This window comes from Setaria viridis, chromosome 4 (genome assembly GCF_005286985.2).
Source record: "Setaria viridis chromosome 4, Setaria_viridis_v4.0, whole genome shotgun sequence".
Taxonomy (NCBI): Eukaryota; Viridiplantae; Streptophyta; class Magnoliopsida; order Poales; family Poaceae; genus Setaria; species Setaria viridis.
In genome coordinates, this window is record NC_048266.2 from 38,593,929 (window position 1) to 38,618,738 (window position 24,810).

The 24,810-nt window shown below is 53.4% G+C and overlaps 2 protein-coding genes across 2 annotated transcripts; both read left to right on the top strand.

Moving 5' to 3' along the window:
- The first annotated feature begins 724 nt into the window (after positions 1-724).
- On the top strand, positions 725-2,176 carry LOC140222676 (uncharacterized). The gene has a single exon (XM_072293495.1). The coding sequence runs from the start codon at positions 725-727 to the stop codon at positions 2,174-2,176; it is 1,452 nt and encodes a 483-aa protein (XP_072149596.1).
- Positions 2,177-17,418: 15,242 nt separating this feature from the next.
- Positions 17,419-19,106, top strand: LOC140222677 (uncharacterized). The gene has a single exon (XM_072293496.1). The coding sequence runs from the start codon at positions 17,419-17,421 to the stop codon at positions 18,868-18,870; it is 1,452 nt and encodes a 483-aa protein (XP_072149597.1). The 3' UTR covers positions 18,871-19,106.
- Positions 19,107-24,810: the final 5,704 nt, after the last annotated feature.

A 24,810-nucleotide genomic window follows, 5' to 3' on the forward strand; every position in this document is an offset into this window, starting at 1 on the left:
TGCAAAATCACCCGGACGACGAGCAGTCACAAGGAAAAAAAGCTTACAAACAAGAAAAACAAGAAAAATAAAACTGGGTCAAAAGAAAACCGGAGCGTAGAGAAAGTAGCCCACGACGTCAGGTGGAGGCTGTAGCAGCCCAGTTCCGGCTGAGACTTTTAGCCCAATTCCATTACCAGAATGCCAGGAGCGAGCCGCGAGCTCGCCGTTTATGCATACAACATGCTCTCATGGACATGGAGGTACTTGTTGGATTTAATCTTGTTTTAGTCGTAGGTTTAGGAAGTCAAGTTTGTGTCGGTCGATGAATTAGGAAGTTGAGTCCGTGTGCATGCTGGTTAGTATTACGTGCATGGAGTTGCACACGTAGGAAGCTAGCAAGGTTAGTTTAGCAAACGGAATTGCATTGATCGGCGAGCTGTCGTATACGATCTCGTATAGAAGGGAAGCTACGAGTTCGCGGAGTCCGGCAGGCAATCAAGGAAATCGGAGTTTCCTAGTTGGAGTCGGACATCAGATACTTTTATGGTCGGAGTACTCGTGAGTCCAGATCGGATACAAGTCAGAGTTGTAACTTATATGTCTGGCCGGTTAGGTGCTTCGGAAGTCTATGTGTTCTTTTTTCCTTCTCGTGTTCGCGTGTGCTAGATTCCGTGAAATCCCAACAGTACTAACAAGCTTTTTATTCAAACTAGTTCGTGATACGTGCCACGACGCGCGATCGATGAGCGGCGACGACGACGTCGGCATGCCCGCCGGCGCTCCCATCCCGCCGTGGGCCGACCTCGAGCCCAGCCTCGTCTCCACCATCGCCGACTGCTGCGCGCTCAAGGACTACGCCTCCTGCCGCGCTGTCTGCGCCGCGTGGCGCTCCGCGCTCCCGCCACCGCTATCGCGCCCGCTCGCCGTGCTCCCGGCCGACGACGCACGATCGATGAGTGGCGACGACGATGTCGGCATGCCCGCCGGCGCTCCCATCCCGCCGTGGGCCGACCTCGAGCCCAGCCTCGTCTCCACCATCGCCGACTGCTGCGCGCTCAAGGACTACGCCTCCTGCCGCGCTGTCTGCGCCGCGTGGCGCTCCGCGCTCCCGCCACCGCTATCGCGCCCGCTCACCGTGCTCCCGGCCGACGACGCCGCGAGCCTTCCCGTCTCGCTCGCCGCCTGCCCCCTCTACGTGCGGCGCTGGTCCAGGCTCCTGCTGCACCGGCCGGGCGGCACGGTCGGCGCCGCGGCGCGCTGCCGCTGCGTCGGCGCCTCGCGCGACGGGTGGGTGGCATTCGTCGCGGGCGACGCTGCGGCGCCCGCGGGGCCCATGCTGTTCAACCCCTTCACCGGTGAGGAGATCCCGCTGGACGAGTCGCTGTACCAGCCCGCGCACGGCCAGCTGGCACCCAAGATCGTCTTCTCGCCCAACCCCACGCGCCGCGACTTCACCGCGGCGAGCCTCATCCGGCCGGACATGGTCGCCGTGCAGAGGGCGGCCGACGGCTGCTCGTACAGCGAGGACACGGGCCCGCTCCTCGACGGGGTCATCCTGGTCGACATCGCCTACGGCGACAACGGCAAGGTCTACTGCCTGGCGTGGGACGGCGAGGTGCACGTGCTCCACCTCACCCGCCGCCACCGTGTCTTCCGCCAGATGCCACCGATGGAGGTGGGGCCGCTGCTGAAACTGCCCATCGGCGCCGACGCCTTCCCTCCGCCGTACGACGTCATCTCGGAGTACACGGATGGCAAGAATCTGGTGCTCTGCGAAGGTGGGCTGTACCAGGTATGGAGGCGGTTGAGCGGCTCCGGCTCCGTCACCGTCGACGCGCCGCCCGGGGGAGCCGCGTGGTGGATTCACATATTCGAGGGCGATGTCTTCGTCCTCAGGTACGACCCGGGGAACTGGCCGGGCAGCTGCTGGGTGGTGGCCGACGCGAAGGATCTGAGAGGGAACGCGGTGTTCGTCGGCATGAACGACGCGGCGGTGGTGCGCGGCGAGGGCGTGAGCGCCAACAGCGTCTACCACTGGGACGGCCCGCGCGGGGGAGACGGAGACTACGAGGCGGTGGTTTACAACGTGGCAACCCGAGCCTCTGTCAGGTGGCCGGCGGTGTCGACCGGAGGCGTGTCGTGCCCCGTGTGGTACTTCTTGCCGGCGGCCGGCGTCAGCCAGCGCGTGGGTTAACAAATAATCTTTTATACTTCCAGAGTGATAAGACGCAGCTGAAACTACCACGGCCTTTTGTCCAGAACTCGCTCAAGCTGTGTTGCTAATCGTTAGCCTTGACGGGCGCAGCTTTCTTCTAACTTCTAAGTTGTCGGCGACTTCCTTCACCGCGCCGATGCCGACGTACATACGAGGAGGCAGAGCATCCACCAGAGTACGTCCAGACCATCACCGTGATGTGCATGCTAATTAACTGGAAATTAGAGGGATAGGGGCATGTTAGATTTAACTTAATCTAGCATAAGCGTGTCATTAACTTAAGGACGGAATCTTTGATTAGTCTAATTATGATCCCTAATAATAATTTAATGCAGAAATTAGGCTTGAGGTACAAATGTCCTGCCTCCGTCCTGCACAAGAGATTTCGTAAACCAAATAGGAACAGAAAAGAACACACCGAATAGATGGGAGGATCATTTTTTGGTGTGAGCCTACGTGAATGCTAGATGCATGAATACCCAACCAAAAGCGGATGAGCTAACTGGTGCTCAGATGCAGGGGCCATCTTTCAGCATATATACATGGTTAGGCTAACTAGAGATAATGTGCTAACCCTCTCAAGCTGTTTCTCTTCAAATATGATAGTTTGTTATGCATGCATACATGCTTACTGTGAGAAGTTGGAGGGAAACAAGTTAGCTTGGTGTTTCTATATCATTAGTGAGGAGGAAGCAGCGTCGGTTTTGGTGGAGGAGACACTGTCGGATTTTTGGTTTCGTATTGGTCCCGAGGTTGGAGGGCGTGAGCGCCAACAGCGTCTACTACTGGGACGGCCCGCGTGGGGGAGACGGAGACTACGAGGCGGTGGTTTACAACGTGGCAACCCGAGCCTCTGTCAGGTGGCCGGCGGTGTTTGCTTAGAATAGGTTGCACAACTTAGACTGGTAAGTGAACCTAGAACCGGAGCTAAAACTTGAAATTAAGGTTACTTAGTGCTTTTGGCAAACAAACCCCTCAGCCAAGAAGCCTTGCATGTCTAGTTAGAAGAGTCGCTGACTCCCGGGTTAAGTCTTGTTGAGCTTAGTAGCTCAGCCTTGTTGTGGCTCCTGTTTTTCAGGTGAAGTTGTTGTTCCCGACCCCTCCCTTGCTGGCGCTTGGCCATCCCAGCTCCCGCCAGGCTGGACGGTCGAGTGGGACCCCTCCTCGGACGGCGAGGAGAGGACTCAGTGATGTTCTGGTTGGCCTCGCCCGGACATCCGACCCCGACGAAGTCTTCCGCTAGTGTTTTCTCTGTCGTTTTCTTTGAACTTGTAAAACTCTGATGCAAATTTTTATGGCCAAACTAATCAAGTAAGACTTGCTTAACTCAGTGGACTTGTTGTATTCTCTGTAACCGCTCACCGTCGTGTGGGTTTGCTAGACTCGATCCTGTTAAGTGGTTAAATCGGAGGAAATCCGACGGCACCCCGTGTTAGCTCGGTTTAAGCAGAAGTGTCGCATGTTAGGCGACTTAACCTTGCTCAATCAAGCTAATCCGAGGTGGTTCCGCCACAGCTGGTATCAGAGCCGAGTTTAGCATATCAGAGAACCCAATGAGCCCTAACCACTTCTTTGAAAATATAAAAGTTGCAAGAACCTTTCGAAAATCTTGTACGAACGTTAAGGATGACTTAGTGCGAGAGGCCCTAGGGGATTTTGGGGTTGTTTTAGGTGACTAATAAGTATCTGGTTATGTTGCTAACTCCTCCAGCACTTCGCCACGTCTATCATACGTGTGCCGAGTTCCGCATCGCGAGCATGCGAGGGTTGATAGGGAGTTCCATTCAAGGGACCCTATCTTCGCGGTTGTTTTCGCCCACGTCTATTATACGTGCGCAGGTTCCGTATGTGATCCATACGAAGGTTGATATGGTTCGATTCCAACGAACCTATTGGCACGGTTGTTTCGCCACGTTTGTCATACGCGTGCTGATGCCGCATCACGAGTATGCGAAGGGTTATATGGTTCTATTCGGAAGGAACCTATTTCCACGGTTGAGTGTTGTCCATGCAGCCTTAGACGCATGGGTGCCATTCCTATAGTGAACGGTAATGTTTGGGAACGCTTTCGTGGGTGCTGGCACAAAAGGTTCGTGTGTGGTGTTTCTGCAGGTCGCTAACCGCGCTCGTTAAGACGTTGCTAGAACCGACTAGTTAATATAAGGAGAGACGTATTGTTGCCTTGTCACCGGCGCTGACCGCGTAAGACCCAAGGTTCGGGCAGTTGTTTCGGTTAAGAGTACGGTAGGCCGTGCATGCGTCATAACTAAAATCTGTAATGTTTCCTTCTCAACAGCAACCCTGTCCGACAGAGTTCTTTTGGATCTAAGGATTTCTAGCTCCTCTTAGTTGCTCTCGGTTAAGCCCTTCTGCTTCTCTATCCGACCCCTGATCCTCGGAGTTATCTCACATGGCTTCGGTTTTCTTGGTTCCAGATGGCTGTTCCCGGGCATGTGGTGTTTGGAGCGGACGGTACCTTCCAATCAACATGCCTGCATTTCGAGGGGTTTCCCGCGATCTTGTGGGATACGTTGAGATGGTTTGGGTATCAGTCCCCGCCCCTGTATTCTGGGTGGCTGTATGTGGAGCAGGGCATCCAGACGTGCCAGGTGCAAGCGCTGGTACCACCTCCTCTTGCGCGGCCCGACTGGCCCTCTCTGGGCATCATAGCCTACGGTCTTTCTCCGGAAGATACGTGGGAATCCGCCGCTCTTCAGTTGCTCACGCAGTTCTGTCAGTTCCACCCTGTTGAGATCACACTGGACCCGATCGGTCTTTTTCCCGTCAGGAGTCGGCTGGACCCGGCCTGGCTGGACCGCATCGGAAACCTCGAGGTGTTGGCCACTACCTGTGCTATGGTCACTATCTCCACCAACGTCCGTTGCATGGCTGCTTTCTACCGGCTGATAGAGCTCCAAGGAAGAGCCATGACTCTCTTTGCCCGAACGGCTGCAGACACCCACGGGTACCTCCAGGAAGCTAGAAGAGACCTGGTAGGCCAAACCTACCAGCTGATCCAACGTGGAATCCAGATCCACGACATGCAAGACCGGATCTCCGAGCTGGAAGGAGAAGTTGCCGACCTCGTGGACGGCATGATCGAGCTCTCGGAGGAGAAGATGGAGGTGGAAATGGAGTTGGCCGTTGCCAATGCCCACCTAGAGGAGCACCAAGCTGAGCTTGAAGATATGCATGCCCTCAACATGCAGCTTGAAGCTCAGGAGGACCCTGAGGAAGACGAGGGAGCGTCCAGCATGGACATAGAAGAAGATGGCGCCCCTTCTCCGACTCATAGTGTCCAGTGGTAGCTTAAGGGTTCTCAGGGAACCTTCTTTCTTTTGTTGTACTCCTCGGCAGCCTAGTTTTGGAAAGCTGTAATAGGTTAGCCTTGAGTTGAGTACTCCCGGTGTTGAAACATCGTTGTGTATAAAGTCAACCCGGTGCATAGTTTTATCCTTTTCGTATGGTGTGGATGCTAGGGTTGAGTGAGTGATGCCGTAACCCTATGTTGTTTTCGGGGAGCCTGTTCAGTTGGCCGACCCTAGTTTGCGAGCCAGAGTGCGCCGACCCTTAAGGCAGTTACCGCCTCGTCCGACCCTCTTCGAGTACGGACCGTATCCGACCCCTTGGTTCGAGTGGATCAGACCCTAGGAGTCTGTATGTGGTATGTGTGCCTAAAGTGGAATACCAGGGCAAGTAGAGGCTATCTATGTTGAAAATGGGAGGAATGTGCTTCCTCTATGAGGACGTGTGATGCACCATTGGCAAGAGTCGCATTCAAGGATTTAAGTCATACGTTCCCATTTGTTGGAGTACACCTAAGGTTATGAGATTGATGGGGCGTTAACTCTTGCAGATGGCGCACTGCACCAGGTCAGGATCTGTGCCCAGTGGTAGTGACCAGCGCCAGGATCTTCCCCCGCCCCCGCCACCATCGCCATTGGAGGCAATCCTAGCAACTCAAACCGAGCTGCTCAGGCATCTGGTGCAAGGACAACAGCAGCCACATGGTGGTAGAGCACAGCAGCAGCAGCATATCGCAAGATATGAGGACTTTCTGGGGACGCAGCCCCCGCTGTTCCAAAAGACCCAAGAACCGCTCGACGCTGATGCATGGGTTCGTACGATCGAATCCAAGTTCGAGCTCCTCACCGCTCCATGCCCTGACAACAACAAGGCGCGGTTCGCAGCTCAGCAGCTGCGTGGTTCCGCACGGCTTTGGTGGGACCACTACCATGCCATGCTACCTGCTGGCCACGTGGTCAGTTGGAACGAGTTTAAGACGGCGTTTAAGGCGCATCACATTCCCGAAGGTCTCCTGGAGCGCAAGCTCAACGAGTTTCTGGCCCTCACCCAAGGAACTCGGGATGTGCTGCACTACGCCCAGGCGTTCAATGACCTATGCCGTTATGCTGGCTATCATGCGGACACCGATGAGAAGAAGCGGGACAGATTCCGCCGAGGACTGAGCTTGGAGCTCAGGGAAAGGCTGAACCCCATCAGGGTGGACACCTATAACGAGTTGGTCAACCTGGCCATCTTCCAGGAGGACTGCATGCAAGCTCTCAAGGTCGACCAGAAGAGGAAAGCCTCTGTGGCTCTTCCGAGCCCGCCAACCCGAAGGTTTCGGATGATCCCTCCACAAGCCCCTGGCCGACCCCAACAGTCAGGGAAATGGATCGCCCGACCCCCACCGGCAACAATGCCTAGTTTCCCAGGCTTCCAACCGCAAGTACCCCGGCCGACCTTGCCAACGCCACCTCGTCCGACAGCCAGTAATCGGTGTTATACCTGCGGCAATGAGGGGTATTTTGCAAAGGACTGCCCTAGGAACAAGAATCAGCAGCAAGGCCAGAACCCCATGGCAGCCAGAGGAAGAAGGCCCAAGGTGCAAGTCCGACAAGGCCGACTCAACTACACCAGCTTGACCGAACTTCCCGAAGGTGCGTCAGTAATGATGGGTACTTTTCTTGTTTTAAATCAAGCTGTTGTGGTGTTGTTTGATTCGGGTGCCTCTCATAGCTTTATCGGGAGTAAGGCAAGGGAAAGATGTGGGCTAAGTGTAGGTCACACTAAGGAACCCTATGTGATCGCCACTCCTGGAGGAAGGATAACGTCGGATCAGGTCGTTAATCTTGTACCTCTCCAGCTAGGCCCCACCCTCTTCAAGGAAAACCTTATCATCCTTGACCTCGAAGGCCTAGATGTCATCCTTGGCATGGATTGGATGGCCCGACATCATGTTGTTTTAGATACATCAACCCGATCTCTTTTCATCAGCTCGCCCTCTCATGGCAGTTCTACCCTATCCTTGACCCATCCTGAGTCTTTGACTCCTTGTGCCTATCTTCTCTTGGGAGCCCATTTAGAAGACCTCCCTGTTATCTGTGAGTACCTAGATGTGTTTCCAGAAGACTTGCCAGGCATGCCACCTGACAGAGAAGTGGAGTTTTCCATAGAGTTGCTTCCTGGCACAGCCCCGATATCTAAGAGACCCTATCGGATGCCACCCGCTGAGGTAGCCGTGTTGAAGACCCAGTTGCACGATCTGTTGGAAAAGGGCTTCATTCGACCCAGTACATCATCTTGGGGTTGCCCCGCCCTGTTTGTGAAGAAGAAAGACGGCAGTTTACGGATGTGTGTGGATTACCGACCCCTCAATGCGGTAACAGTCAAGAACAAGTACCCACTGCCCCGCATTGATGTCTTGTTCGATCAGTTAGCCGGAGCAAAAGTGTTCTCCAAGATCGATCTTCGTTCTGGTTATCACCAAATCAAGATTCGACCTTGCGACATACCCAAGACAACTTTCTCTACCAGATATGGACTGTATGAGTACCTAGTCATGTCCTTTGGACTCACCAATGCACCCGCTTACTTCATGTACCTTATGAACTCAGTGTTTATGCCCGAGCTGGACAAGTTTGTAGTGGTGTTCATTGACGATATCCTAGTGTACTCGAAGAACGAGGAAGAGCATGCCAACCACCTTCATACAGTTCTCCAACGACTGAGAGATCACCAGCTTTATGCAAAGTTCTCCAAGTGTGAGTTTTGGTTAGATAGTGTCAAGTTTTTGGGACACACTATCTCCAAGGACGGTATTGCTGTGGATCCCAATAAGGTGCAAGAGGTCATGGAATGGAAGTCTCCTGCCTCAGTACACCAGATCAGGAGTTTCCTTGGACTGGCAGGTTACTATCGGCGTTTTATACCGGATTTCTCCAAGATAGCTAAGCCGATGACCGAGTTGGTGAAGAAAGAGATCAAGTTTGTGTGGGACACCAAGTGCGAAGAAGCTTTCAAAACCCTGAAGCACTTGCTGACCACCGCCCCAATGTTGGCTCAACCCGACCCCTCTAGGCCGTATGACGTATACTGTGACGCCTCTGGCACTGGACTCGGATGTGTTCTTATGCAAGACAGCCGAGTCATTGCCTATGCCTCACGTGCGTTGCGACCTCATGAGCTGAACTACCCGACCCATGACCTTGAGTTGGCAGCAGTGATACATGCCTTGAAGATATGGAGGCACTACTTAATGGGAGCTCACTGCAACATCTACACCGACCACAAGAGCCTCAAGTACATCTTCACGCAAGCCGACCTCAACATGCGTCAGAGAAGATGGCTGGAGTTGATAAACGATTATGAGTTGGAAGTGCACTATCACCCTGGCAAGGCCAATGTGGTAGCCGATGCCCTCAGTCGCAAACCCCATTGCCACTGCTTGTTGTCAACAGCCTTCACCAACACTCTGTGTCACGAAATGGGAAAACTAAGTCTAGAGATTGTTCCCCATGGAACCCTTGATCACATCATCCTTGACTCAGTTTTGGAGGACCGAATTCGGTCAGCACAAGCTAAGGATGAAGAAGTAAAACGGATCATCAGTAAGATCTTGGTAAAAGACGAGGGATATAAGCTTTTCCGTCAGGACCAAACGGGAGGTGTGTATTATGGAAACCGACTAGTAGTGCCCGCCGACCCCGAGTTGAGGAAGCAGATCCTAGATGAAGCTGATCTTTCCAAGTTCTCAATCCACCCTGGCAGCAATAAGATGTACCATGATCTCCGTCAGACCTTTTGGTGGAGTGGGATGAAACCGGAGATAGCTCGTTATATTTCAGAATGTGACACTTGTCAACGTGTCAAGGCCAGTCACTTGAAGGTAGCAGGAACCTTGCAGCCGCTACCTATTCCCTCTTGGAAATGGGAAGACATCAGCATGGACTTCATAATTGGGTTACCCCTTACAACTCAACGGTATGATTCTATCTAGGTTATAGTGGACCGTCTGACCAAGACAGCACATTTCTTTCCTGTTCGTACCACCTACACAGTCAAGCAATATGCAGAGTTGTACCTCGACCGTATTGTTTCCCTACATGGTGTACCCAAGACCATCATCTCTGATCGAGGAGTTCAGTTTGTGGCCCGTTTTTGGGAGCAATTACAAACATCCATGGGCACCAAGCTCATCCGAAGCTCAACGTATCATCCCCAAACTGATGGCCAAACCGAGAGAGTAAATCAGATCCTCGAAGACATGTTAAGAGCTTGTGTCATCCACTATGACAAAAATTGGGACAAGTGCCTGCCCTTAGCAGAGTTCTCCTACAATAACAGCTATCAGGCCAGTTTGAAGATGGCACCGTTTGAGGCCCTGTACGGCCGAAGATGCAGGACACCCTTGAACTGGTCCCAACCAGGAGAGAGATAGGTTTATGGCCCTGACTTAGTGGTAGAAGCCGAGGAGCAAGTGAAGGTAATTCAGGCAAATCTCAAGGCTGCCCAATCGCGACAGAAGAGTTACTCTGACCAGAGGAGGAGACCCCTGCAGTTCGACCTTGGTGATCATGTGTACCTTCGAGTCTCCCCAACCAAAGGAGTGCAACGGTTTGGAATAAAAGGCAAGTTAGCTCCCCGCTATGTTGGCCCTTATGAGATTGTGGAGAAATGTGGACCTGTTGCTTACCGGATCCAACTCCCAGAACCGCTATCAGCCATACATGATGTTTTCCATGTGTCTCAGTTGAAGAAATGTGTCCGAGTTCCAGCAGAGATCTTAGAACGAGAACAGCTTCAAGTAGAACCTGACCTGACCTACGCCGAGTACCCAGACCAAGTTCTTGACCAAAAGGAAAGGCACACCTGACGCCAAGTGGTAAAGATGTACAAGATCCTCTGGAGAAACCACACCGAAGATGAAGCAACATGGGAAACGGAAGAATATCTGAACAAGCGTTTCCCAGGTTTTCTATCCCATCAAGAAGGTAAGAACAGCACACCCTTGATCTTGAATCTCGGGACGAGATTCTTTTTAAGAGGGGTAGGCTGTAACGACCGACCCCTAACCTTTCCCAGTTAGGTTTCATCTCAGCCCTTAACCTCAGTCAGCTGTTCTGTTGACCGCACCTAAGTGCTCAGTCTTCCGCCAGTTCCGACCCCTGAGATCCGACCCCTACCGTTTCGTTCCTCTTCCGACCCTGGCGAGTTCAGCCCTCCGTCGGATCCTGCTGATCTTCCTCGCCCGTCCGATCTATCCCCCGGTGGACCCGTGAGATCTTTTTCCAGATCCCCCGCGTCAGCCGCACTCGAGTTGCATGGCCGCCTCAGAGTTTTCCTGCCGCGTGGCTCGTCTTCTCCGACGCCATCGCCCAGTTTTGTCTCTAGCAAGCAACAGAGTGGGTTCCCGCGCCCCTTTTCCCCAATGGCAGCGGAAGCCCTCTGCACCCTTTCTGCAGAACCTCGTCTCCCGCGCCCATCATCACGCCACCAGATCCCGGCCCCAGAGCTCGATGTCGCCCGTCTTTTCCGTCCCTTTTAGCAACAGTTGCGCCGCCCGGTCGTCGCTACACGACGATTCCCCCACCGCCAACCCCGACCGCGGCCGCGACAGTTCCTTTCCCCGCTCTGTCAGAAGCCGCCCGACAATCTGTTGTTCCGAGCTCTCCCCCGCGCCGCGTCCGCTTGTCTTCCCACCTGTGCGCCCTCGATCCTAGCGCCGTTTAACCGGTCGCTTCTATCACCTCTTCCGCACGACGACGCCCGCTCTCCGCCAAATCCCAACCACCGGTCTACTCGCGCCTACGCCGCCCTGACGGAGTAGCGCAATGATCGCTGGCGTCACCCCCGGAGTTCTGCAGCACCGCCCGGTTTGCTCAATCGCCGCCACGGCAGAGCACTCCATTTCTTCTCCCCGGCCTTCGCGCCGCTCCCCTTCTCTCTCTCCGCGACGTTTCCGTTCCTCTGCTCCAGCAGCTATAAAACGTGGGAACCCTTCAGCGCTTGCGTCTGAGGATCCCAGTTATCACATCCTCTAGTTCAAGGATCAGACCACTAGTTTCCCTTCCTACCCTTACCAGTTGATCATCATCAGCTCTCTTGAACCACCATAACCTCCTGCTCTTTGTCGCAAGTTTCTGGACTCAGGCGAGCCATTGTTGCTGTTTGAATAAACGTTTAACCTAACCCTTGCATTGCATTCGTGCAGAGCTGCACCTCGCTGACGGCTTCTACGAGTTGCACCCGGCGCCAGAAGAAGAAGCTGTAGCCGAGTTCCTGCCCGCGGAAGCCGAAGCCGCCCCAGAAGTCGAGCAGCTTCCGTCCCCTTTGCTCGCAGGCAAGCCTCGGTTGCATGAGAATCCTACGTGTTTTGCCAAACTTGCGCATGCCTTCCGTATAGCATGTTTATGCATTTACGTTTAGGAGTTGTGTGAAACCCTAGATGCACGACCTCGTAACCCTTGATATGAGCACTAGCTGTTGGACCGAGTAGCTGCATTGCTTAAATAGGAGACGGTAAAAGCCGAGTGATCTCCTGTCACTCGCGAGTTGTAGGAGTTGCATGATTTACTATCCTGTTACAACTATAAGGACGATGGACGGGGCAGGGTTTTGGGTAACTCTTTGGTGGTCGGATGGTCGCCCCGTCTGTCTATGAAAACTTGCTAAGGCCCGACAGTGGTGGTGTTCGTGATCAAGTGTTTGAAAGTACTAGCCTCATACTTAGTATGGGATGAGGAAGCCTAGTACCTGATTGAACCTAGACGTGAGCGGTCGCCCCATTGTTCTTGGAACGGAGTTTCCCCTGCTGGTTGTCGCACGTGGTGGCAATGTGTGGTCACAGAACGGCAGAGGCCGGGTCTGTGGAACCTTGCACCAAAGGAAATGGGCCCGACACGGGTTAGGGGATTGATGGGGAAGGCCGACACAGGAAGCGACCTCCGGGTGCGCGGATGTCGTGAGGCTAGGTTCACCATGCATGGTTGAAGAACTCGAATCGATTCGTCTGCCTCTCACAGTCTGAGATTTCTTGATCGCTACGTCACCCTGAGTAAATGAGGAATCTGATGATGGCAATGTTGTTGTTATATCTACACATCTTGTTTGGCTCTATGATTGCTTAGAATAGGTGGCACAACCTAGACTGGTAAGTGAATCTAGAACCGGAGCTAAAACCTGAAAATAAGGTTAATTAGTGCTTTTGGCAAACAAACCCCTCAGCCAAGAAGCCTTGCATGTCTAGTTGGAAGAGTAGTTGACTCCTCCCCGGTTAAGTCTTGTTGAGCTTAGTAGCTCAGCCTTGTTGTGGCTCTTGTTTTTCCAGGTGAAGTTGCTGTTCCCGACCCCTCTCTGGTTGGTGCTTGGCTGCCCCAGCTCCCGCCAGGCTGGACGGTCGAGTGGGACCCCTCCTCGGACGGCGAGGAGAGGACTCAGTGATGTTCTGGTTGGCCTCGCCCAGACATCCGACCCCGACGAAGTCTTCCGCTAGTGTTTTCTCTGTTGTTCTTTTGTTATAAAACTCTGATGTTAATTTTTATGGCCGAACTAATGGAGTACGACTGTTTAATTCAGTGGACTTGTTGTATTCTCTGTAACCGCTCACCGTCGTGTGGGTTTGCTAGACTCGATCCTGTTAAGTGGTTAAATCGGATGAAATCCGACGGCACCCCGTGTTAGCTCGGTTTAAGCAGAAGTGTCGCATGTTAGGCGACTTAACCTTGCTTAATCAAGCTAATCCGAGGTGGTTCCGCCACACTTTAGCTACCCACAAATCATATTTTGGGTTAGCAACTATCTCTTTCTTGTCGTCGACCTTCACCAGTTCCATGGTCTTGGACGGTTCCTTGATGGATCCATCTAGGATCCCCATCAGCTGCGCGCCACGCACAGCCAGGAAAAGCTGAGCTTTTCACAAGACGTAATTTTCCCGTGTGAGCTTTTCAGCTATGGGAGCTCCGAGAGGCGCCGCCGGCGAGCTTGAAGATGACGCCATGGAGGAGGTGGTAGTCGGGTAGATGTGTTGTGGAAGAAGGGGGCTCTGATTACCATAACGCCATGGAGGAGGTGGTAGTCGGGTAGATGTGTTGTGGAAGAAGGGGGCTCTGATTACCATGTAAAATGATAGAACGTGGTTGCCTATCTTGGGTCGCCATGGTTGCACGTTAATATATAGGGAGAGTCCCAACAGATTACATCCTAAGGCGTTGCAAATATTCGGTTCGGTTGGATATGATTACAACAAGATTCCTATCTCTAACAACCGAACGAAAGTCTCAACACCTATATCTGTAGGATTACATAATCCAAATTGCATATGATGATATCTCTAATTCCAACATGTAATAGAGTAGCGCACACTTTGGCGGCGCGCAAAGATGTAAGTATAGTCCTCATGATGATGTCCTATCTTGGGATGGTATGCTTCCGGGTGTGGAGGACCTGGTGGCCAGTGACACCACTGGGTCCTCATTGCGGTGGAGCAGAGCAATGGGTGTGTCGCTGCACCAGCGTGGAGCGATGCGAAGGGGGTGAAGTGGTGAACAGGCATCGATAATGATATAAACAAAAACAATCAAGTTACATGGAAAATTGGCAATTGAGGGTGATTCACTGCTGGAAAACGGACCTTTAGGCCCGGTTGGTAGGGGTCAAATTTCCCAAAAATTCATTTGGGATTAATTTTTTGAGATAAATGGGTTCTTTAGTCCCGGGTCATCCACTCGGGATTAAAGGGGGCCTTTAGTTCCGGTTGGTGTTTCCAACCAGGACTAAAGTGTTTTGAAAAAAATTAAAAAAAAAGACGCAAGCCGCCCGCCGCCCGCCCCGACACCAGCCACACGCCGCTCCGACCTCCGCTCTGCCCCGGCTCTAGCCTCCACCCCAACCCTGACCCCAGCCCCAGCCTCCGCTTCGCCCCGCGCCGCTCCATCCCGGCGCCGTCCCGTTCCGGCCTCCGCGCCGCTCCGTCGCTTCGAGCAATTACTGAGAGGGACATAGGAATCAGAGGGCGAAGGATTTTTCAGAGTCATGCCTCTTGATTGAGATCGATTTTCAGGGGGGGAGGGGGCAGATGGAGGTCCTGCGCCTGCTCCCGCGTGTCCTGCACCTGTGCGCCACTGCTCGACGTCCTACCCACGCGCCGTGCCTGCGAGTCCCCCGCTCGCCGCGCGCTGCCGCAGCTCACTCGCCGTGCTCCGTCGCCCCATCGCCGTCACTGCCCTACACCTCACCCTGCTACTGCTCCTCACTGCCAGTGTGAGGCGAGCAGAAGGGGAAGGGGAGGGGCAGCAGGGGAGGGGGCGGCCACCCACACCGGAGGGAAAGGAGAATGGAGGAAGGAGAGGAGGAGGAGGAAGAAGAAAGGGAGAGTAGCAGAAGAAAGACTTGCGCGTGAAAGACTTGTACGCGTGGATAAGGAGAGGGGGGCAGGAAGCTCCTTTTGTCCCGGTTGGAAATTCCAACTGGGACAAAAGATCTACCCTTTTTATCCCGATTGGTAATTCCAACTGGGATAAAAGATTAATTCCTGGTTGGAATTTCCAACCGGGATAAAAGGGGCGGACATCATTGTCAGATCTTTTCAACCGGGACTAAAGTCCCTCCCGTCGGTATCCTTGCGGTACTTATTTTTGAACCAGGACTAAAGCCACTTTAGTCACGGGTCAAATATTAACCGGAATAAAAGGGGGTGGATGGAAGGTCAGTTCTCTAGTAGTAATCCCTATTCCTGTGTGAGGAATCAGGATGCAGCGTGCATGCATATCGTTTTGCTTATTCCGGCACTCTCTCTTTATCTAAATGATGGACCGTGAGATGGAAAAGTTAATAATAAGTTTTGAATTGAAATTGGGAAAGTTAAGAAAAAGTTTTTCAATTCAAGTTATTATGATGCATAACATTTGGATTGATTTATCAGTCTACACCCAACTATATCTGGCATCAATACTGAAATCAAGCCAGTTTTCTAGCAGCACTAATAAAGTGGCAGCAGCAGGTGGTGTCCATGTTAGTGCAGGACATAACATTCCCAAGACGTCTCTCCAGGCAGTTTCTAAGGCAGGCTTTGTCGCACCTTGGTAGATGAAAGCACATCGCTACATAATTGTAAATTTAAAAGTAATGGTCAATGATCGATTGTGTCAAATCTAAAATGTTTGTAAAAAAGAAGACGGTAAGATCATGTGCACATGTGTAAATACAATACGTACGTTTTTGTCCTCCATGCACAAGAGATGGTGACAAGACCGCCATGGCTACGACCATGACCGTCAAAACAGAACCTTGCTGACAGGTGCCATGATAGATGGTGTTTCTAGCTGTTGCTCTTGCGTTTGGTTGTGAGGTTGCCGGGTTATTGAAATGCAATGCTCTGTGTCCATGTTAATATAGAGGCAGGAGGCTGGAGCAAACATGGCAGTGAATTAACTCTAGCCATATTCTTTGCTACATTGTATAGATGATAGATTGGATAACTCATGTCATACTAGTAGAAATTATCTTTCAGACCATATATCATAAACTTCATTTTTAGCATTCATTTATCAAATTTATGAAATATTTACCGTTCATGTTCATATATTTTGACACTTATGTTTAGCTATCATTTATTTAGTACCTTGTAACATGACTTATGTTCATGTGCAGCGTGTGGACACAAAGGGAGATCATTCATTCGGCGAGCAGGGAAATGGAGACTGTTGCTTTAGATATTTTTATCAAGAATGGACGGAGAAACAATAATAGACTCGCTTTTAATTATTTTGGTCTTTTGTGTGCTCAATTCCCTTAGTTATATAATCAGCAGTATGGCTGAAAAATTGTAAGCATAAGCTGTGTGCACTTGCCGAGGCAAGATTTAGTTCCTTTTTCAAAAAAACATGACTTCGAATAGTGGTTGTTATTTAGCTACCAAGTTAAACTTTGAATCTAGACTAAAAAAGACCATCAGCCCAACATGCATTCTTTCTGTCCACACGAGTCCTGACCACACATATGCGATGCCATAAGCCATGGATCCCATCCACTGAAACTGAAATGCTCGGACTCTACTTTCTCTGCGCATGACCTGAAACAGCCCACTTCTCCGCACCGTGTGGGGCGGCTTACTATTTTTTGCTCGTGGAAACTAGCAGCTTCCCGTGCCTCCGTGAGAACTGTATCTGCTGATCTCCATGCCCACCTCGTGAGCACATATACGGCAGGTGCTATTATTTTTTATTTTTTAATATGTGTCCGTAATTTGTTATTTAATTTATCTAAAGATTTCTGACCTCAAAATATTAAATTAATATAGTCAACATTTTAAATTAAGAAAGTAGCCCACGACGTCAGGTGGAGGCTGTAGCAGCCCAGTTCCGGCTGAGACTTTTAGCCCAATTCCATTACCAGAATGCCAGGAGCGAGCCGCGAGCTCGCCGTTTATGCATACAACATGCTCTCATGGACATGGAGGTACTTGTTGGATTTAATCTTGTTTTAGTCGTAGGTTTAGGAAGTCAAGTTTGTGTCGGTCGATGAATTAGGAAGTTGAGTCCGTGTGCATGCTGGTTAGTATTACGTGCATGGAGTTGCACACGTAGGAAGCTAGCAAGGTTAGTTTAGCAAACGGAATTGCATTGGTCGGCGAGCTGTCGTATACGATCTCGTATAGAAGGGAAGCTACGAGTTCGCGGAGTCCGGCAGGCAATCAAGGAAATCGGAGTTTCCTAGTTGGAGTCGGACATCAGATACTTTTATGGTCGGAGTACTCGTGAGTCCAGATCGGATACAAGTCAGAGTTGTAACTTATATGTCTGGCCGGTTAGGTGCTTCGGAAGTCTATGTGTTCTTTTTTCCTTCTCGTGTTCGCGTGTGCTAGATTCCGTGAAATCCCAACAGTACTAACAAGCTTTTTATTCAAACTAGTTCGTGATACGTGCCACGACGCACGATCGATGAGCGGCGACGACGACGTCGGCATGCCCGCCGGCGCTCCCATCCCGCCGTGGGCCGACCTCGAGCCCAGCCTCGTCTCCACCATCGCCGACTGCTGCGCGCTCAAGGACTACGCCTCCTGCCGCGCTGTCTGCGCTGCGTGGCGCTCCGCGCTCCCGCCACCGCTATCGCGCCCGCTCGCCGTGCTCCCGGCCGACGACGCACGATCGATGAGCGGCGACGACGACATCGGCATGCCCGCCGGCGCTCCCATCCCGCCGTGGGCCGACCTCGAGCCCAGCCTCGTCTCCACCATCGCCGACTGCTGCGCGCTCAAGGACTACGCCTCCTGCCGCGCTTTCTGCGCCGCGTGGCGCTCCGCGCTCCCGCCACCGCTATCGCGCCCGCTCGCCGTGCTCCCGGCTGACGACGCCACGAGCCTTCCCGTCTCGCTCGCCGCCTGCCCCCTCTACGTGCGGCGCTGGTCCAGGCTCCTGCTGCACCGGCCGGGCGGCACGGTCGGCGCCGCGGCGCGCTGCCGCTGCGTCGGCGCCTCGCGCGACGGGTGGGTGGCACTCGTCGCGGGCGACGCTGCGGCGCCCGCGGGGCCCATGCTGTTCAACCCCTTCACCGGTGAGGAGATCCCGCTGGACGAGTCGCTGTACCAGCCCGCGCACGGCCAGCTGGCACCCAAGATCGTCTTCTCGCCCAACCCCACGCGCCGCGACTTCACCGCGGCGAGCCTCATCCGGCCGGACATGGTCGCCGTGCAGAGGGCGGCCGACGGCTGCTCGTACAGCGAGGACACGGGCCCGCTCCTCGACGGGGTCATCCTGGTCGACATCGCCTACGGCGACAACGGCAAGGTCTACTGCCTGGCGTGGGACGGCGAGGTGCACGTGCTCCACCTCACCCGCCGCCACCGTGTCTTCCGCCAGATGCCACCGATGGAGGTGGGGCCGCTGCTGAAACTGCCCATCGGCGCCGACGCCTTCCCTCCGCCGTACGACGTCATCTCGGAGTACACGGACGGCAAGAACCTGGTGCTCTGCGAAGGTGGGCTGTACCAGGTATGGAGGCGGTCGAGCGGCTCCGGCTCCGTCACCGTCGACGCGCCGCCCGGGGGAGCCGCGCGGTGGATTCACATATTCGAGGGCGATGTCTTCGTCCTCAGGTACGACCCGGGGAACTGGCCGGGCAGCTGCTGGGTGGTGGCCGACGCGAAGGATCTGAGAGGGAACGCGGTGTTCGTCGGCATGAACGACGCGGCGGTGGTGCGCGGCGAGGGCGTGAGCGCCAACAGCGTCTACCACTGGGACGGCCCGCGCGGGGGAGACGGAGACTACGAGGCGGTGGTTTACAACGTGGCAACCCGAGCCTCTGTCAGGTGGCCGGCGGTGTCGACCGGAGGCGTGTCGTGCCCCGTGTGGTACTTCTTGCCGGCGGCCGGCGTCAGCCAGCGCGTGGGTTAACAAATAATCTTTTATACTTCCAGAGTGATAAGACGCAGCTGAAACTACCACGGCCTTTTGTCCAGAACTCGCTCAAGCTGTGTTGCTAATCGTTAGCCTTGACGGGCGCAGCTTTCTTCTAACTTCTAAGTTGTCGGCGACTTCCTTCACCGCGCCGATGCCGACGTACATACGAGGAGGCAGAGCATCCACCAGAGTACGTCCAGACCATCACCGTGATGTGCATGCTAATTAACTGGAAATTAGAGGGATAGGGGCATGTTAGATTTAACTTAATCTAGCATAAGCGTGTCATTAACTTAAGGACGGAATCTTTGATTAGTCTAATTATGATCCCTAATAATAATTTAATGCAGAAATTAGGCTTGAGGTACAAATGTCCTGCCTCCGTCCTGCACAAGAGATTTCGTAAACCAAATAGGAACAGAAAAGAACACACCGAATAGATGGGAGGATCATTTTTTGGTGTGAGCCTACGTGAATGCTAGATGCATGAATACCCAACCAAAAGCGGATGAGCTAACTGGTGCTCAGATGCAGGGGCCATCTTTCAGCATATATACATGGTTAGGCTAACTAGAGATAATGTGCTAACCCTCTCAAGCTGTTTCTCTTCAAATATGATAGTTTGTTATGCATGCATACATGCTTACTGTGAGAAGTTGGAGGGAAACAAGTTAGCTTGGTGTTTCTATATCATTAGTGAGGAGGAAGCAGCGTCCGTTTTGGTGGAGGAGACACTGTCGGATTTTTGGTTTCGTATTGGTCCCGAGGTTGGAGGGCGTGAGCGCCAACAGCGTCTACTACTGGGACGGCCCGCGTGGGGGAGACGGAGACTACGAGGCGGTGGTTTACAACGTGGCAACCCGAGCCTCTGTCAGGTGGCCGGCGGTGTCGACCGGAGGCGTGTCGTGCCCCGTGTGGTACTTGCCGGCGGCCGGCGTCAGCCAGCGCGTGGGAGCAGAAACAGCTAGCGTGGATGCCATGTCTGAGGAGGAAGCGATTTCTCTCGAACATAATGTCCGCATCCGATCCGTTCCGAATCCGAATTTTATGGATACGGGGAAGAGTTTTTGATATAAATGAGGATATGGATAATCCGAATCCGATTGTTTGGGGATGCGGAGTAGGATATGGTTTTAGTGAAATCCGATGGATATGGATTATCCGATAATTGAACGCGGATTGTCCGAGGCTTATAATAGGATATCCGATTCTTAAGATTAAGAAGAATAAATGGTGTTTTATTATGAATCCATATTCTTTAAACTCTTAAGTACGAACTGAGAACTTGTAATAATCAACTATTTTAATCCGTGTATGCTCCGACATCGATCTGATTCCGCACCAGTTCCGGCATCCGAGAAATGCCTCCATAACAGCATCCGTGTAATTAATATCCGCTCCGCTCCGCATCCGATAAAAAATAATGGATGAGGACGTGGAAAAGACATTATCCGATCCAATCCGATCCGCTTTCGTCCCTAACGAAGACTAACCGAAGATTTTCGCCCGTGGAAGAGACAAGGCTGTGTCTCTCTGGCGCACTGGGAACTCAACTTGCTGCCTTCCCTTGCATTCCTCTTGCCTATAAATACGGCCTCCAAAGATCACAATGCTACATCAAGATTCAAGCGGCAGCGTAACTCCAACTCACAGGGACTGAGCTAGGGACAAGCATCTAGCCAGCGGCCGGCCAGCAGCCAAACCGCGATGGCGCCCTCCACCAAGACCGCCCGTCTCCTCGCGCTCCCGCAGATCACGCTGCTCGTAGTGGCCATGGCCAGCTCCGTTTGCCACGGAGCCCGCGACACTAGTTGGCCCATCGTCCATTCTGCTATTTTCTTCATACGAGTGTATGTTTAATTTGCTAATAAGTACAGTAATAACCATGGGTGCTCCCAACACCGTGTATTTCAGGGATAGATCGCCCCGGCTACCTATCCCTGCATGCACCGTCCCGGCACTATGTGGCCCCGTTATGGGCCTGGTATCCCCTGCGGCCATCGTGTTCCACCGTATCCTCATCATATACGGAGCTTGGTCAACGTTCAACGTGATTACCACATGAGTATACCCTGGTTCCAGTTGGATGATCGATCAAGCAGTCAGATACCGACGTGAACACCGGGTTATTAGACTTGCGCCACCATAACAGTGTTTCATGATTGCACGTTGAGACCACACCTGCTCATATTTCTTTCCATTGGCCTCTACTGTCTCTGTTTTCTTAGTAAAATACTTCCACAGAATAGATGTGCACCTCTTCTGCCTCTTTGTTGTCCCTATCTCAACAACTTCTGCTTCCTCCTCACCATCAAGAACAACTGCATCTGTAGTGGCTATAGTCCCAGGTCCTTGAGTTTGTGTCTCACTAGATCCCTCTCCCTGTGTTGAAACATCGTTGTGTATAAAGTCGACCCGGTGCATAGTTTTATCCTTTTCGTATGGTGTGGATGCTAGGGTTGAGTGAGTGGTGCCGTAACCCTATGTTGTTTTCGGGGAGCCTGTTCAGTTGGTCGACCCTAGTTTGCGAGCCAGAGTGCGCCGACCCTTAAGGCAGTTACCGCCTCGTCCGACCCTTTTCGAGTACGGACCGTATCCGACCCCTTGGTTCGAGTGGATCAGACCCTAGGAGTCTGTATGTGGTATATGTGCCTAAAGTGGAGTACCAGGGCAAGTAGAGGCTATCTATGTTGAAAATGGGAGGAATGTGCTTCCTCTATGAGGACGTGTGATGCACCATTGGCAAGAGTCGCATTAAAGGATTTAATTCATACGTTCCCATTTGTTGGAGTACACCTGAGGTTATGAAATTGATGGGGCGTTAACTCTTGCAGATGGCGCACCGCACCAGGTCTGGATCTGTGCCCAGTGGTAGTGACCAGCGCCAGGATCTTCCCCCGCCCCCACCACCATCGCCATTGGAGGCAATCCTAGCAACTCAAACCGAGCTGCTCAGGCATCTGGTGCAGGGACAGCAGCAGCCACATGGTGGTAGAGCACAGCAGCAGCCGCATATCGCGCGGTACGAGAACTTTCTGGGGACGCAGCCCCCGCTGTTCCAAAAGACCCAAGAACCGCTCGACGCTGATGCATGGGTTCGTACGATCGAATCCAAGTTCGAGCTCCTCACCGCTCCATGCCCTGACAACAACAAGGCGCGGTTCGCAGCTCAGCAGCTGCGTGGTTCCGCACGGCTTTGGTGGGACCACTACCATGCCATGCTACCTGCTGGCCACGTGGTCAGTTGGAACGAGTTTAAGACGGCGTTTAAGGCGCATCACATTCCCGAAGGTCTCATGGAGCGCAAGCTCAACGAGTTTCTGGCCCTCACCCAAGGAACTCGGGATGTGCTGCACTACGCCCACGCGTTCAATGACCTATGCCGTTATGCTAGCTATCATGCGGACACCGATGAGAAGAAGCGGGACAGATTCCGCCGAGGACTGAGCTTGGAGCTCAGGGAAAGGCTGAACCCCATCAGGGTGGACACCTATAACGAGTTGGTCAACCTGGCCATCTCCCAGGAGGACTGCATGCAAGCTCTCAAGGCCGACCAGAAGAGGAAAGCCTCTGTGGCTTTTCCGAGCCCGCCAACCCGAAGGTTTCGGATGATCCCTCCACAAGCCCCTGGCCGACCCCAACAGTCAGGGAAATGGATCGCCTGACCCCCGCCGGCAACAATGCCTAGTTTCCCAGGCTTCCAACCGCAAGTACCCCGGCCGACCTTGCCAACGCCACCTCGTCCGGCAGCCAGTAATCGGTGTTATACCTGCGGCAATGAGGGACATTTTGCAAAGGACTGCCCCAGGAACAAGAATCAGCAGCAAGGCCAGAACCCCGTGGCAGCCAGAGGAAGAAGGCCCAAGGTGCAAGTCCGACAAGGCCGACTCAACTACACCAGCTTGACCGAACTTCCCGAAGGTGCGTCAGTAATGACGGGTACTTTCCTTGTTTTAAATCAAGCTGTTGTTGTGTTGTTTGATTCGGGAGCCTCTCATAGCTTTCTCGGGAGTAAGGCAAGGGAAAGATGTGGGCTAAGTGTCGGTCACACTAAGGAACCCTATGTGATCGCCACTCCTGGAGGAAGGATAACGTCGGATCAGGTCGTTATTCTTGTACCTCTCCAGCTAGACCCCACTGTAACGACCGACCCCTAACCTTTTCCAGTTAGGTTTGATCTCAGCCCTTAACCTCAGTCAGCTGTTCTATTGACCGCACCTAAGTGCTCAGTCTTCCGCCAGTTCCGACCCCTGAGATCCGACCCCTACCGTTTCGTTCCTCTTCCGACCCTGGCGAGTTCAGCCCTCCGTCGGATCCTGCTGATCTTCCTCGCCCGTCCGATCTATCCCCCGGTGGACCCGTGAGATCTTTTTCCAGATCCCCCGCGTCAGCCGCACTCGAGTTGCATGGCCGCCTCAGAGTTTTCCTGCCGCGTGGCTCGTCTTCTCCGACGCCATCGCCCAGTTTTGTCTCTGGCAAGCAACAGAGTCGGTTCCCGCGCCCCTTTTCCCCAATGGCAGCGGAAGCCCTCTGCACCCTTTCTGCAGAACCTCGTCTCCCGCGCCCATCATCACGCCACCAGATCCCGGCCCCAGAGCCCGATGTCGCCCGTCTTTTCCGTCCCTTTCAGCAACAGTTGCGCCGCCCGGTCGTCGCTACACGACGATTCCCCCACCGCCAACCCCGACCGCGGCCACGACAGTTCCTTTCCCCGCTCTGTCAAAAGCCGCCCGACAATCTGTTGTTCCGCGCTCTCCCCCGCGCCGCGTTCGCTTGTCTTCCCACCTGTGCGCCCTCGATCCTAGCGCCGTTTAACCGGTCGCTTCTATCACCTCTTCCGCACGACGACGCCCGCTCTCCGCCAAATCCCAACCACCGGTCTACCCGCGCCTACGCTGCCCTGACGGAGTAGCGCAATGATCGCTGGCGTCACCCCCGGAGTTCTGCAGCACCGCCCGGTTTGCTCAATCGCCGCCAGGGCAGAGCACTCCATTGCTTCTCCCCGGCCTTCGCGCCGCTCCCCTTCTCTCTCTTCGCGACGTTTCCGTTCCTCTGCTCCAGCAGCTATAAAAGGAATGCCCCCGTCATCGGAGTTCCCTCCGCCTTTGTTGCCTTTAGTCTCCTCTAGCTCCCTGCTCAAGCTTCTAGCGCCACCCACCCAGTTCTTGAGAAGTTCTTCTCCCAGTCCTTCTCAGTTCCTCCAAGTCACCCAGCAGCTTGCTCCCTTGTGCTGCGTAGAGCTCTCTTGTGATCCGCAAGAAGCGGCGCCGCCGGAGCATCGCCAGTCTTAGTCCTTGCTCGAAGCGTTAGTCCCTCCATCCAAGTCTGCCTCTTCCCGACCCCAAGCTTTCCTTTCAGGAAGAAGGTGAGTTGCTGACCCTAAGTCCGCCTCGCCCGACCCCTCCTATCCGCCCGACCCCAGTTCCGTCTCGTCCGACCCTGTCTGTTCCGCCGACCCTTGTCCGCCTCGCCCGAGGGCTTGGCTGTGATCTTTTTCTTCAACTCGAGGGTGTATGTGTAAAACTTGGGAACCCTTCAGCGCTTGCGTCTGAGGATCCCAGTTATCACATCCTCTAGTTCAAGGATCAGACCACTAGTTTCCCTTCCTACCCTTACCTGTTGATCATCATCAGCTCTCTCAAACCGCCTCAACCTCCTGCTCTTTGTCGCAAGTTTCTGGACTCAGGCGAGGCAGTGTTGCTGTCGAATCAAACGTTTAAGCTAACCCTTGCATTGCATTCGTGTAGAGCTGCACCTCGCTAACGGCTTCTACGAGCTGCACCCGGCGCTAGAAGAAGAAGCTGTAGCCGAGTTCCTGCCCGCGGAAGTCGAAGCCGCCCCCGAAGTCGAGCAGTTCTAGCCCTCTTTGCTTGCAGGCAAGCCCCGGTTGCATGAAAATCCTACGTGTTTTGTCAAACTTGCGCATGCCTTCCG

Excerpts from the sequence above, each read along its gene's own strand:
- LOC140222676 (XM_072293495.1), top strand. The coding sequence starts at position 725 with ATGAGCGGCGACGACGACGTCGGCATGCCCGCCGGCGCTCCCATCCCG.
- LOC140222677 (XM_072293496.1), top strand. The coding sequence starts at position 17,419 with ATGAGCGGCGACGACGACGTCGGCATGCCCGCCGGCGCTCCCATCCCG.